The 13,963-nt window shown below is 35.5% G+C and overlaps 1 protein-coding gene across 1 annotated transcript in view; it reads right to left on the minus strand.

Annotated features, from left to right (window-relative positions):
* The window catches only part of LOC127707872 (testis-expressed protein 2-like), a 30,638-nt gene extending 16,778 nt beyond the window's left edge, over positions 1-13,860 (minus strand). The window contains exons 1-2 of the mRNA XM_052212619.1: positions 13,727-13,860; positions 630-2,022 (exon numbers count right to left, since the gene is read on the minus strand). Coding sequence (XP_052068579.1) covers positions 630-1,964 — 1,335 coding nt within the window. The 5' untranslated portion in view covers positions 1,965-2,022; positions 13,727-13,860. The remainder of the gene's footprint in view (positions 1-629; positions 2,023-13,726) is intronic.
* Positions 13,861-13,963: the final 103 nt, after the last annotated feature.

Genomic DNA, 13,963 nt, shown 5'->3' on the forward strand with positions numbered 1-13,963 from the left:
TTATTGTCAAATTCTAAACAATATTTGAAGTAATTGAGAACAAATGGAAGATCAGATCTACCTACTATTTAATTCAAATGTCTAATTCTTTAGCAAACCATGGATTATCACCGAACTGTTCCAATTTGTAGCTTTAGGTAATAGCGCAAACTTCAACCTGTTGTATATTAAACTACAAATATTTATAAGGACTGTCCCATACTCAAATGCTAGACTGGGCATGCTGGGAGACAAGCACTTTTTAAAAACTTAATTACCTAACATTTAGTAAAAGCACAGACTGGTCAGGCAGAAATTAGATTAATGTGTCCAGGTAGGGTGACATTTCTTCCTGCAAACTGTTACCTTGAGAACTAGAACATTTTTAATCCAGCTCAGCGTGTCAGTCTTGTACAAAGCAGGGTTCATATTCACTTGTTCTCGTCCTGAATATATGCATTTTATTTGACACTTGTTAAACAGATATCATCAGCATCAGCATCATTGATCAAATTTGCCACTTTAAAATACACTTTGTTTTCTGATCAGGTGTATTGTAAAGGATAGGTGTATTCGTTAGTTAAAATTGATTAAATGAAATTTACAAAACTAACCATGTTAATATATACCAGTTGGATTTTTTACTCTACCTTATGTACTGTAACACCATCAGCAAGGCTTACATCCTTCAAATTAGGCTCTGTCATTGGCTGCAAATTTTTGACTGGAATTATCTTTGGAGAATCTTTAGGCATAGTTGGCTTAGTTAAAAATATATAAGAAATCCATCCCAGAGAAGCAATAAAACTTCCTAATACCATTCCAGAAATATATGATGGCAGGGGAACGACAATATACAAAAACATAACGCCAATCACAATCAGGAATTTTTTGGAAGGAACATGCTTTTCTACAGTTTCTGCTAAAGTCTGTAATTTTGACGGATCTGTCACATGTTTGGACTTAGATTTTACCGTAACTGTTTCATCAGCTGCATTAAAAAATGTTGCCTCCTCTAACTCATCTACCTTATCTTTGGATAATTTTGACATCGCTACAGGGGAAGTTAGTTTTGGAACTTTGCCTTTCACTAATCTACGCTTCAAAGACGTTTTCGCCTTCTTCTTTTCAAAAGTATTAGTGCTTGTGACTGAAGGTACCCCCGTAAAATCTTCAGCTGGTTCATTTGAATAAAAGTCATCTACAATATTGAATTCTTCAACTTCTTCTGCTTCATTTTCAGCATCAGATGGCAAATTTTCTTCCACAACATCAGTGTGTTCCTCTTGAACTTTATCAACTGGAGTTGATTTTAGCTGTTCAACTGTTTCTCTTTTCACTACATGTTGAGACTCTACCATGCTTTCATTTGTTTTACATGTGTCAGTATTAAGTGTCTTCATTTCTTTTACTTTTACCTTTTCATCTTCATCTTTACCAATATTTTCAGATAATTCTTCAATTTTTTTCCTTGCCCTCTCAGCTTTATCTTTCACAGCAGAAGAAATTTCAGCTACATTCTGTTTTAGCCATGACATTGCAGAGCCCTCTTCTTCAACAGATTTTGAATATTTCTGAAGTTTGTCAGCACTTGAGGACCTTATTGGGATGGGTTCAGCTTTAGTGCTAGCGCTTATATGAGTAGGGCTATCCCAACTCCTCTGTGAAGCAACAACTTTTCTTGCCTCCCCTACCTCTTTTTTGGTAAATTTTTTTTTATCTTCAGAAGGTTTGTCACTTTCTTCATGACTTTTCTTTTCTGTAGAAATTTTATTTGGAGAGTCTGGGTGTTTGTTATCTATTTTTAGTTTGTCAGATTCCACTTTCTTTGTCAATTCTCCTGTCATAATTGTCAAATCTTCCTCATCATCTTCATCTTCTTCTAACGACTTAAAACTGAACTTCATGGCAGGTGTAGAATCTGTCTTTTTACCCAAGCCTTTTGGTGGTGGTGGTCGAGCTGGTACTTCTCTTTTAAAACTCATGTTGTAGATTTTTTGTAGGAATCAGAGAATATACATATTGTTCAGATATGTTAAAGACCTAAAATGTAAATTAAAAAAATTAATATATATAGTTTTGCATGCACACGTATAAAAATAGCAGTTTTTATCCAACGCTATCATAGGTTTGAAGTTGTTTTCAATTTAGACTTGTATATATATATATAATGCGTTTTGTTAAAATAGACTTTTTCACTTTTTTTGGTCTTTTGGAAATTGTTGTTTGTGCTGTATTTAGACCCCTCTACCAAGAAATTTGTTTTACATGCACACGTATAAAAATTCCGGTTTTTATCCAACACAATCATAGGTTTGAACATTGTTTTCAATTTAGACTTTTATATATTTTTCGTTTGGGCTTGTATTATATTTTCCTTCGGGTTTATATGATCTGTTCATCCTATTTCAACTCTTTAAAATTCAAGAGTCTTTCCTAAATTGAGGTAAATTATATGGCCTTCCAAATACCGTTTCGATCCCTAACATCACTGAAGAGACATAAATTGTCGAAATCCGGATATGGTGTACAAATTTTTGCACCTCATGTTTGTGGTATACCATCTTTTCCACAAGTTTATTGTTTTCTGTTTGGTATTTAATTTATATTAAGATCCATTTTGTTAGATCTGGTGATCAATTTATTTGGCAATCGCCAATGGCAGTCAGCAGGGTTTAAGAACATCGGTTGTTCGACCTGTTAGTCAAATGCGTTTTGTTAAAATAGACTTTTTCACTTTTTTTGGTCTTTTGGAAATTGTTGTTTGTGCTGTATTTAGACCCCTCTACCAAGAAATTTGTTTTACATGCACACGTATAAAAATTCCGGTTTTTATCCAACGCAATCATAGGTTTGAACGTTGTTTTCAATTTAGACTTTTATTTATTTTTTTGTTTGGGCTTGTATTATATTTTCCTTCGGGTTTATATGATCTGTTCATCTTATTTCGACTCTTTAAAATTCAAGAGTCTTTCCTAAATTGAGGTAAATTATATGGCCTTCCAAATACCGTTTCGATCCCTAACATCACTGAAGAGACATAAATTGTCGAAATCCGGATATGGTGTACAAATTTTTGCACCTCATGTTTGTGGTATACCATCTTTTCCACAAGTTTATTGTTTTCTGTTTGGTATTTAATTTATATTAAGATCCATTTTGTTAGATCTGGTGATCAATTTATTTGGCAATCGCCAATGGCAGTCAGCACGGTTTAAGAACATCGGTTGTTCGACCTGTTAGTCAAATGCGTTTTGTTAAAATAGACTTTTTCACTTTTTTTGGTCTTTTGGAAATTGTTGTTTGTGCTGTATTTAGACCCCTCTACCAAGAAATTTGTTTTACATGCACACGTATAAAAATTCCGGTTTTTATCCAACGCAATCATAGGTTTGAACATTGTTTTCAATTTAGACTTTTATATATTTTTTCGTTTGGGCTTGTATTATATTTTCCTTCGGGTTTATATGATCCGTTCATCCTATTTCGACTCTTTAAAATTCAAGAGTCTTTCCTAAATTGAGGTAAATTATATGGCCTTCCAAATACCGTTTCGATCCCTAACATCACTGAAGAGACATAAATTGTCGAAATCTGGATATGGTGTACAAATTTTTGCACCTCATGTTTGTGGTATACCATCTTTTCCACAAGTTTATTGTTTTCTGTTTGGTATTTAATTTATATTAAGATCCATTTTGTTAGATCTGGTGATCAATTTATTTGGCAATCGCCAATGGCAGTCAGCACGGTTTAAGAACATCGGTTGTTCGACCTGTTAGTCAAATGCGTTTTGTTAAAATAGACTTTTTCACTTTTTTTGGTCTTTTGGAAATTGTTGTTTGTGCTGTATTTAGACCCCTCTACCAAGAAATTTGTTTTACATGCACACGTATAAAAATTCCGGTTTTTATCCAACGCAATCATAGGTTTGAACGTTGTTTTCAATTTAGACTTTTATATATATATATATATATATATATATATATAAGAAGATAAACTAGAGGCTCTCAAGAGCCTGTGTCGCTCACCTGATTCTACTTTGGTTTTGGAAATCATGTAAAAATAGATTAAAATCATAACAGATACCCTAATAATGAGTGAGGCCAAATTTGGTTTAATAATGGTCCTGTAATTTAATAAAAAATCCTGGTGGCCATCTTGAACAGTAAATCGGCAACAAAGTAGCAACACTTAATCAGCACCTCATAAGAAACATTTATGCCATGTTTTGGTTTCATTCCATTCAGTGCACCTCTAGAAGAAGCATTTGTATGTATTTCCCATAGGGTCTTATGTTAAAGGAAGTCCCCCTATTGGCGGCCATCATGGATGAAGGATCAGCTTCAAAGTAACAAAACTTAGTCAGCACCTCATAAGGAACATTCATGCCATGTTTGGTTTCAATCCATTCAGTATGTGGTTCTCTAAAAGAAGACATTTGTATGTATCATCCATAGGGTCCTTTGTTAAACATTGTCCCCATCTGGCAGCCATCATGGATGAAGGATCAGCTTCAAAGTAACAACACTTGGTCAGCACCTCAAAAGGAACATGCATGCCATGTTTGGTTTCATTCCATTCAATGGTTCTCTAAAAGAAAACATTTGTACGTATTTCTCATAGGGTCCTATGTTAAACTAAGTCCTCCGCTGGCAGCCATCTTAGATTATGGATCGGCTTCATAGTAACAACACTTGGTCAGCACCTCATAAGGAACATTCATGCTATGTTTGGTTTCATTGCATTCAGTGGTTCTCTAAAAGAAGACATTTGTATGTATTTCCCATAGGGTCCTATGTTAAACTAAGTCCCCCGCTGGCTGCCATCTTGGATGATGGATCAGCTTCAAAGTAACAACACTTGGTCAGCACCTCATAAGGAACATTCATGCCATGTTTGGTTTCATTGCATTCAGTGGTTCTCTAAAAGAAGACATTTGTATGTATTTCCTATAGGGTCCTATGTTAAACTAAGTGCCCCGCTGGCTGCCATCTTGGATGATGGATCAGCTTCAAAGTAACAACACTTGGTCAGCACCTCATAAGGAACATTCATGCCATGTTTGGTTTCATTCCATTCAGTGGTTCTCTAAAAGAAGACATTTGTATGTATTTCCCATAGGGTCCTATGTTAAACTAAGTCCCTCTCTGGCGGCCATCTTGGATGATGGATCGGCTTCAAAGTAACAACACTTAGTCAAGACCTCATAAGGAACATTCATACCATGTTTGGTTTCATTGCATTCAGTGGTTCTCTAAAAGAAGACATTTGTATGTATTTCCCATAGGGTCCCATGTTAAAGTAAGTCCCCCGCTGGCATCCATCTTGGATTATGGATCGGCTTCAAAGTAACAACACTCGGTCAGCACCTCATAAAGAACATTCATACCATGTTTGGTTTCATTCCATTCAGTGGTTCTCTAAAAGAAGACATTTGTATGTATTTCCCATAGGGTGGAATGTTAAACTAAGTCCCCACGCTGGCGGCCATCTTGGATTATGGATCGGCTTCAAAGTAACAACACTCGGTCAGCACCTCATAAGAAACATTCATGCAATGTTTGGTTTCATTCCATTCAGTGGTTCTCTAAAAGAAGACATTTGTATGTATTTCCCATAGGGTCCTATGTTAAACTAAGTCCCCACGCTGGCGGCCATCTTGGATTATGGATCGGCTTCAAAGTAACAACACTCAGTCAGCACCTCATAAGGAACATTCATACCATGTTTGGTTTTATTCCATTCAGTGGTTCTCTAAAAGAAGACATTTGTATGTATTTCCCATAGGGTCCTATGTTAAACTAAGTCCCCCGCTGGCGGCCATCTTGGATTATGGATCGGCTTCAAAGTAACAACACTCGGTCAGCACCTCATAAGGAACATTCATACCATGTTTGGTTTCATTCCGTTCAGTGGTTCTATAAAAGAAGACATTTGTATGTATTTCCCATAGGGTCCTATGTTAAACTAAGTCCCTCACTGGCGGCCATTTTGGATGATGGAACAGCTACAAAGTAACAACACTTGGTCAGCACCTTGTAAGGAACATTCATGCTATGTTTTGTTACATTCCATTCAGTGGTTCTCTAAAAGAAGTCATTTGTATGCATTTCCCCTAGGGTCCTATGTTAAACCAAGTCCCCTGCTGGCGGCCATCTTGGATGATGGATCGGCTACAAAGTAACAACACTTGGTCAGCACCTCCTAATGAACATTCATGCTATGTTTTGTTTCATTCCATTCAGTGGTTCTCTAAAAGAAGTCATTTGTATGCATTTCCCATAGGGTCCTATGTTAAACTAAGTCTGTCACTGGCGGCCATTTTGGATGATGGAACAGCTACAAAGTAACAACACTTGGTCAGCACCTTGTAAGGAACATTCATGCTATGTGTTGTTTCATTCCATTCAGTGGTTCTCTAAAAGAAGTCATTTGTATGCATTTCCCATAGGGTCCTATGTTAAACTAAGTCCTCCGCTGGCGGCCATCTTGGATGATGGATCAGCTACAAAGTAACAACACTTGGTCAGCACCTCCTAATGAACATTCATGCTATGTTTTGTTTCATTCCATTCAGTGGTTCTATAAAAGAAGTCATTTGTATGCATTTCCCATAGGGTCCTATGTTAAACTAAGTCCCTCACTGGTGGCCATTTTGGATGATGGAACAGCTACAAAGTAACAACACTTGGTCAGCACCTTGTAAGGAACATTCATGCTATGTTTTGTTACATTCCATTCAGTGGTTCTCTAAAAGAAGTCATTTGTATGCATTTCCCATAGGGTCCTATGTTAAACTAAGTCCCTCGCTGGCGGCCATCTTGGATGATGGATCGGCTACAAAGTAACAACACTTGGTCAGCACCTCATAAGGAACATTCATGCCATGTTTGGTTTCATTCCATTCAGTGGTTCTCTAGAAGAAGTTCAAAATGTAAAAAGTTAACGCCGACGACGGACGACGCCGGACGACGGACGCCAAGTGATGAGAAAAGCTCACTTGGCCCTTCGGGCCAGGTGAGCTAATAAGAAGAAAATGCATAAATATCCTTGTATTAAAAATTGTTCACACTGTCCACATTGTTCACACTGTCCACATTGTTCACACTGTCCACATTGTTCACATTGTTCCTACTGGTTTCACTCCTCAAGGAAGATATTCATGGTAAACATATATACAATCTCATATATATATATATAAAACATCTAGATGTTAGTCAACAATCTTTCTTACATTGGTGCTGGATCGTTACGAGTAACAATACCTGTACACAATAAATAAATTATATACACGCCTAAAAAGTGTACAAAACAACACCAATATTAAAACTAGAGGCTCTCAAGAGCCTGTGTCGCTCACCTGATTCTACTTTGGTTTTGGAAATCATGTAAAAATAGATTAAAATCATAACAGATACCCTAATAATGAGTGAGGCCAAATTTGGTTTAATATTGTCCTGTAATTTAATAAAAAAATCCTGGTGGTCATCTTGAACAGTAAATCTGCAACAAAGTAGCAACACTTAATCAGCACCTCATAAGAAACTTTTATGCCATGTTTTGGTTTCATTCCATTCAGTGCACCTCTAGAAGAAGCATTTGTATGTATTTCCCATAGGGTCTTATGTTAAAGGAAGTCCCCCCATTGGCGGCCATCATGGATGAAGGATCAGCTTCAAAGTAACAAAACTTAGTCAGCACCTCATAAGGAACATTCATGCCATGTTTGGTTTCAATCCATTCAGTATGTGGTTCTCTAAAAGAAGACATTTGTATGTATTGTCCATAGGGTCCTTTGTTAAACATTGTCCCCATCTGGCAGCCATCATGGATGAAGGATCAGCTTCAAAGTAACAACACTTGGTCAGCACCTCAAAAGGAACATGCATGCCATGTTTGGTTTCATTCCATTCAAAAGTTCTCTAAAAGAAAACATTTGTACGTATTTCTCATAGGGTCCTATGTTAAACTAGGTCCTATGTTAAACTAAGTCCTCTGCTGGCGGCCATCTTAGATTATGGATCGACTTCATAGTAACAACACTTGGTCAGCACCTCATAAGGAACATTCATGCTATGTTTGGTCTCATTGCATTCAGTGGTTCTCTAAAAGAAGACATTTGTATGTATTTCCCATAGGGTCCTATGTTAAACTAAGTCCCCCGCTGGCTGCCATCTTGGATGATGGATCAGCTTCAAAGTAACAACACTTGGTCAGTACCTCATAAGGAACATTCTTGCCATGTTTTGTTTCATTCCATTCAGTGGTTCTCTAAAAGAAGACGTTTGTATGTATTTCCTATAGGGTCCCATGTTAAACCAAGTCCCCCGCTGGCGGCCATCTTGGATTATGGATCAGCTTCAAAGTAACAACACTCGGTCAGCACCTCATGAGGAACATTCATGCCATGTTTGGTTTCATTCCATTCAGTGGTTCTCTAAAAGAAGACATTTGTATGTATTTCCCATAGGGTCCAATGTTAAACTAAGTCCCCTGCTGGCGGCCATCTTGGATTATGGATCAACTTCATAGTAACAACACTTGGTCAGCACCTCATAAGGAACATTCATGCCATGTTTGGTTTCATTCCATTCAGTGGTTCTCTAAAAGAAGACATTTGTATGTATTTCCCATAGGGTTCCATGTTAAACTAAGTCCCCCGCTGGCGGCCATCTTGGATTATGGATCGGCTTCAAAGTAACAACACTCGGTCAGCCTCTCATAAGGAACATTCATACCATGTTTGGTTTCATTCCATTCAGTGGTTCTCTAAAAGAAGACATTTGTATGTATTTCCCATAGGGTCCTATGTTAAACTAAGTCCCCCGCTGGCGGCCATCTTGGATTATGGATCGGCTTCAAAGTAACAACACTCGGTCAGCACCTCATAAGAAACATTTATGCCATGTTTGTTTCATTCAATTCAGTGGTTCTCTTAAAGAAGACATTTGTATGTATTTCCCATAGGGTCCTATGTTAAACTAAGTCCCCCGCTGGCGGCCATCTTGGATGATGGATCGGCTACAAAGTAACAACACTTGGTCAGCACCTCATAAGGAACATTCATGCCATGTTTGGTTTCATTCCATTCAGTGGTTCTCTAGAAGAAGTTCAAAATGTAAAAAGTTAACGCCGACGACGCCGGACGCCAAGTGATGAGAAAAGCTCACTTGGCCCTTCGGGCCAGGTGAGCTAAAAAGGAAACATTAAATATAAGTATCTATCATAATCAATATTTCAGATAACAGATATCCTTCATCAGTATGATTATGATGATGTGAAATGAATCATATCAATCTATTCTTATTTAACCGAAACAATCTTTACAGCTATACGATTAAAAACCAAACAATGCTTGTATAATTCTAAAATTTCAAAAATGACATAGGTTAAGTATTTACAACAGAGACTGCAAAGATATATTTCTAAAAAGAACTTAACTTTGAAATTTTAGGATTGTACCAGTTCATATCGCACATTACTATTCTTTTTGGTAGCATATTTATATTCTTTTGTTATTACTTAGTGTAACAAGTGGATTTAAAAACTGATCTTACCAACTTAACATTGACTGCTAAACATGAACATGAGGACAAGATCAGACCAATGGACCATGAAAAAAACTTTTTGCGTTAAACAGAAATTACAATATACATACACATGACATAATAATGGGCAAAAAGTGCAGAATTAAGGGCTAGAAAATAAAGAACAGAGAATATGTAGGTAATATACAGATTAGAGAATAATAGGGCATGTAGGGTGCAAAAATAAAGAAAATGGACATAAAATGACTTAAAAATTTAAAAGAATACAGAAATGAAAGATCCCCATCCAGACCCTCAAAGAGAGACCTTAGATATTTGAATGGTACTGGTAAGTGATTTAAACGGTATAACTGACGATAACTTAGTGCCTGGGCATTATCAAATAGATTCAGATGTTTAGACATGAAAAGAATCTTCTGTAGTGATGAAATTTTAATTTGTTAATTAATTTAAAATTATCTTTATAGTTAATTATATGTGGAATTTCAATGGTTTCGTAATAATAAAGATAGAGTTATACACCTTTTGCATACATGGAATAGGATCCCAGCCTTTTCCCTGGTACAAGATAGAGTTATTCACCTTTTGCATACATGGAATAGGATCCCAGCCTTTTCCCTGGTACTAGTCTCCCTTACCATCTTTTGAATTGGATATTGTACAGAGATGAACATTGCTTTAATTTGTAGTATGTTCAGAGTATGCATGCATTTAACTTTCATCATCTACAAAAGTTTGGAAGATTCTGAAATGTATATGGCAAAGGATTGTCTTGAGTAAATGGACCAAATTCCATTTTTCATTTTAGCCCTGACAAGTGAATAAACCTTCAAGAATTCCCCCTGAAGCCATAAAGAGGGCTACAAGTATGAGAAAGCAATTGAAATTTGGTAGAAGAATATGTATACAGATATAGGGTAACAAAACTTGAAGCAATTAAGCAATTAAGCAACAAAAATCATGTATATATTCTAAATTGCGACTATCTATAGTTCCGTAACCTTCTATCTAGGCGTATAATCCAATGATCGACAAGTGCGTACATTTTGTTAAATCAATATTTGTACGTTTCAAAATGTCCATAATTATTGACAACGAGTAATTACTTACATTTTCCCCAATTTACGTTTGGAAAATATGTAAATATATTTTTATTTTATCAAATCTTTTTTTGGAATTATTTAGATTTTCATAAATATTCTTATTTACAAGCGTATGAGTTTAGTCATATATAATGGCTATTATATCTATGGTTTAGTAAAGACTAGCATATCACTATCAGACATGCAAGACAAAGATGTATATTCACCTGATAGATCCTGATAGTTTCAAAATGGAAAGTTACAAGTTATCGGCCGTGTACACTTCTCAATACCCTCAGAGGTGAAGTGATGCACGAACTTGCTTTATGTAATTGTGTAATAAGAGTTTTAAAGCCCGACAGGAAATCACTTGAATACCTGGACGTGTCAACTCACATTACCTCTGGGAACAATTCCTTTAGCCATGCTGGTGATCAGATAAGGGAAGGTCCGAATTTATTTAAATAAAATTATTACATAAATGAATTATGAACACACTAGATTTTCGAAAACATTTTTACACGGAACACTTAATTTATCACTTTGAACTTTTAACTAATCTCCATTAAAATTTCTTGTTTCAAAAACTTATTAAAAAAAACAGTTTTAAAACGACAGACCATAGTACTAGTTATTCAAAAAAAAATTATATATAATTACTTTTCCGTATCAAGTTAGTTAGGAAAGGTTGCATGCACAACCATGTCTATTATAATCTTTTTTTGTGACCCGGGAAACTGTTTAGGCTTTCCTTGTCGGGTAAAACAACCATACGCTTGACAAGATATCGACACTCAATTACGGCTACGTTAGGTTACTGCTTGTTTTGGTCCTTTGTGGTTTATAGATTATATCGTGGTTTCTATTCAGGGATGATGTCAAAATGGCCGCACGTGGAGAAGTGATACTCTAAATTTAAAATCGATGGTGATCTCGTATCTAGCAGAATTAAACTTTAATATTTATGAATTTGTGGTTTTTTATACATAATCAACATAATATCAATTTTTCATTTTTTTGCGAAGTATCTCTTTAACTGGTCTTATGAGAAATTGAAGGGATTTCAGAAATTTGAGATACTGCATGTAGAATCTATGAAGTTTAGTACTACACCTAAAGAAGAAAACTATAGATGCAAATGCCTTAAAGAGAGCAAAATACTAGCATACATATCCATTGTAAGATCAGTTTTGAAATACAGAGAGCTAACATACATGTATATGCATATACATATACATATACATATACATATACATATACATGTATATGTATAGGATGATAAAATAAACTCATCCAAAAATGTGTGGTCAGATTCAACAAACAAAATGATTAAAAATCTTGAGAAGTACTGAAAAAAAACTAAAAATAACCATTACCAGTCACGCCAGTAATGATAATAGTCTGAAAGCAGAAAATGATTTTATATTGACAACCCCTGATTTATAAGAAATTATACAATCTCTTAACAAGAACAAATTAAAGGAAACAACAACCCCTAGTAATGTTTTACTAAATGGCTGAGGTACTGCTGCCAATGCTCTCATTGACTAATTCATAAATATCAAACCAGTCAGAAGCAATGAGGCATAAAAACAAAAACTTTCTTTAGTGATTTGATACCTCAGCAGGAACATCGTTGAAGAATCCGGGTCCGTTCGCGCCCAATCACGTTCGCCCCCATGCACGTTCGCCCCCTTTCACTTTCGCACCCTACACGTTCGCTCCCAAAGTCCGTTTGCACCCTACACGTTCGCGCCCATTTTTTATTGGTTTTGTTTTTAATAATTTGTAAACGAGTTTTGGTAAGTGTATTGCTATAAATATATATTTTTTCATTGTTTCTAAATAAAGTGAGATTCTGACAAGGTTTTTTTTGTGTCATGGTAAATATATTGCTATAAACATTTTTTTTCATTGTTTTTAAATAAAGTGAGATTCTGACGACCAGTATTTTATTTTTGTGTTGAATAATTTTTAATCATGTTTGGATAGTGTATTGCTATAAATAGTTTTTTTCATTGTTTATGAATAAAGTGAGATTCTGACACATATGAGATCAAAGGAGCCAAGCAGTTAAAAACAATTATCTTTCATGTTTTTATTTAAAATCTTCAAAGTTTTACTCATACCAAGCTACATGTAAATACATGCAGTATTTACATCAACGCAAGTTAAAACAACCATGACAACAATCATGATTTTCAAACACTCAACAATAACACCAAATTAGGCTGTGAATAAATACCAATTAGCAGTAATCATACATAATTAACATTTAATAATTAATCATCAAATCAATTTAAAACTATATTTCATTTAAAAATTCCCGAATTTTTATTTATGAAAATAAAAATATTATGATATAAACATCTACAAAACATCTAAAAATTTATCAGGTTTTTGAATTAAAAAAAAGGGTGCGAACGTGTAGGGTGCGAACGGACCTAGGGGGCGAACGTGCGGGGTGCGAACGTGTAGGGTGGGAACGTGTATTGGGCGCGAACGGACCCGATACCATCGTTGAATGACAGGAAACCAAAAAACTCAAAATCATACCTAACTTTATGGTGTAAAACTGACACATAACTGATACAAAGAATTAAATATCCATTCTTTACAAGAACCATCATACATGCACATGTAGATCATGGAACTAACTGGAAGATAAGTTCGATCATGTGCATAAAGACAGTCAAGGGCTCCAGCAACGCCCCTTTAATAAAAGGACTAAGTCTTGCTGCTCTCCTTCCAGTGACAAGGAAAACCTGGGACTATTTTATTTTACTAGTATAATAGTCACAGGAAAAACAAAGAACAGCTATGCACCACAGATACAGAAAATTAAAAAAATGCAACAGCAACATACTTTTTTAATGACAGTAATGGTAGCAATAAAAAAGATGTTTAAAGACTGACTAGATAACATTCTAGCAAGGAAAACGCTGTACAGCGAATTAAACTGTAAAACATAAGTGTAAACATGCAGATGTATACAGTAAATAGTGATAATAATCAGATGCCAGATGGTCAATAGCAGTTTGTACAGTTATCACTTTTCTGTCTGAATATTCTGAAGACAACTTCAAACAACTTTTTCTTTAAAAAGTACATTACCTAAATTTTGTATTTTTCACAGCAATATTACTGACAGTGTCTATTATTTGCACTTTGAACTGTTCCAGGAAATTTTTCTTTCTGCTACACAAAATAATAAATTAGAGTTGGCTCCCTTTCGCAATTGTTCTGGTTCCATGTTGTCCCACCTAGAAATTTCCGGATTGAAATATTTAAGGGACCAGTTTATACAATTTTACGACAAAGTCGACAGTTACGTTCGAGGCATTTCTAGAC

The sequence above is a fragment of the Mytilus californianus genome, unplaced genomic scaffold, assembly GCF_021869535.1.
Source record: "Mytilus californianus isolate M0D057914Y unplaced genomic scaffold, xbMytCali1.0.p SCAF_7, whole genome shotgun sequence".
Classification (NCBI taxonomy): domain Eukaryota; kingdom Metazoa; phylum Mollusca; class Bivalvia; order Mytilida; family Mytilidae; genus Mytilus; species Mytilus californianus.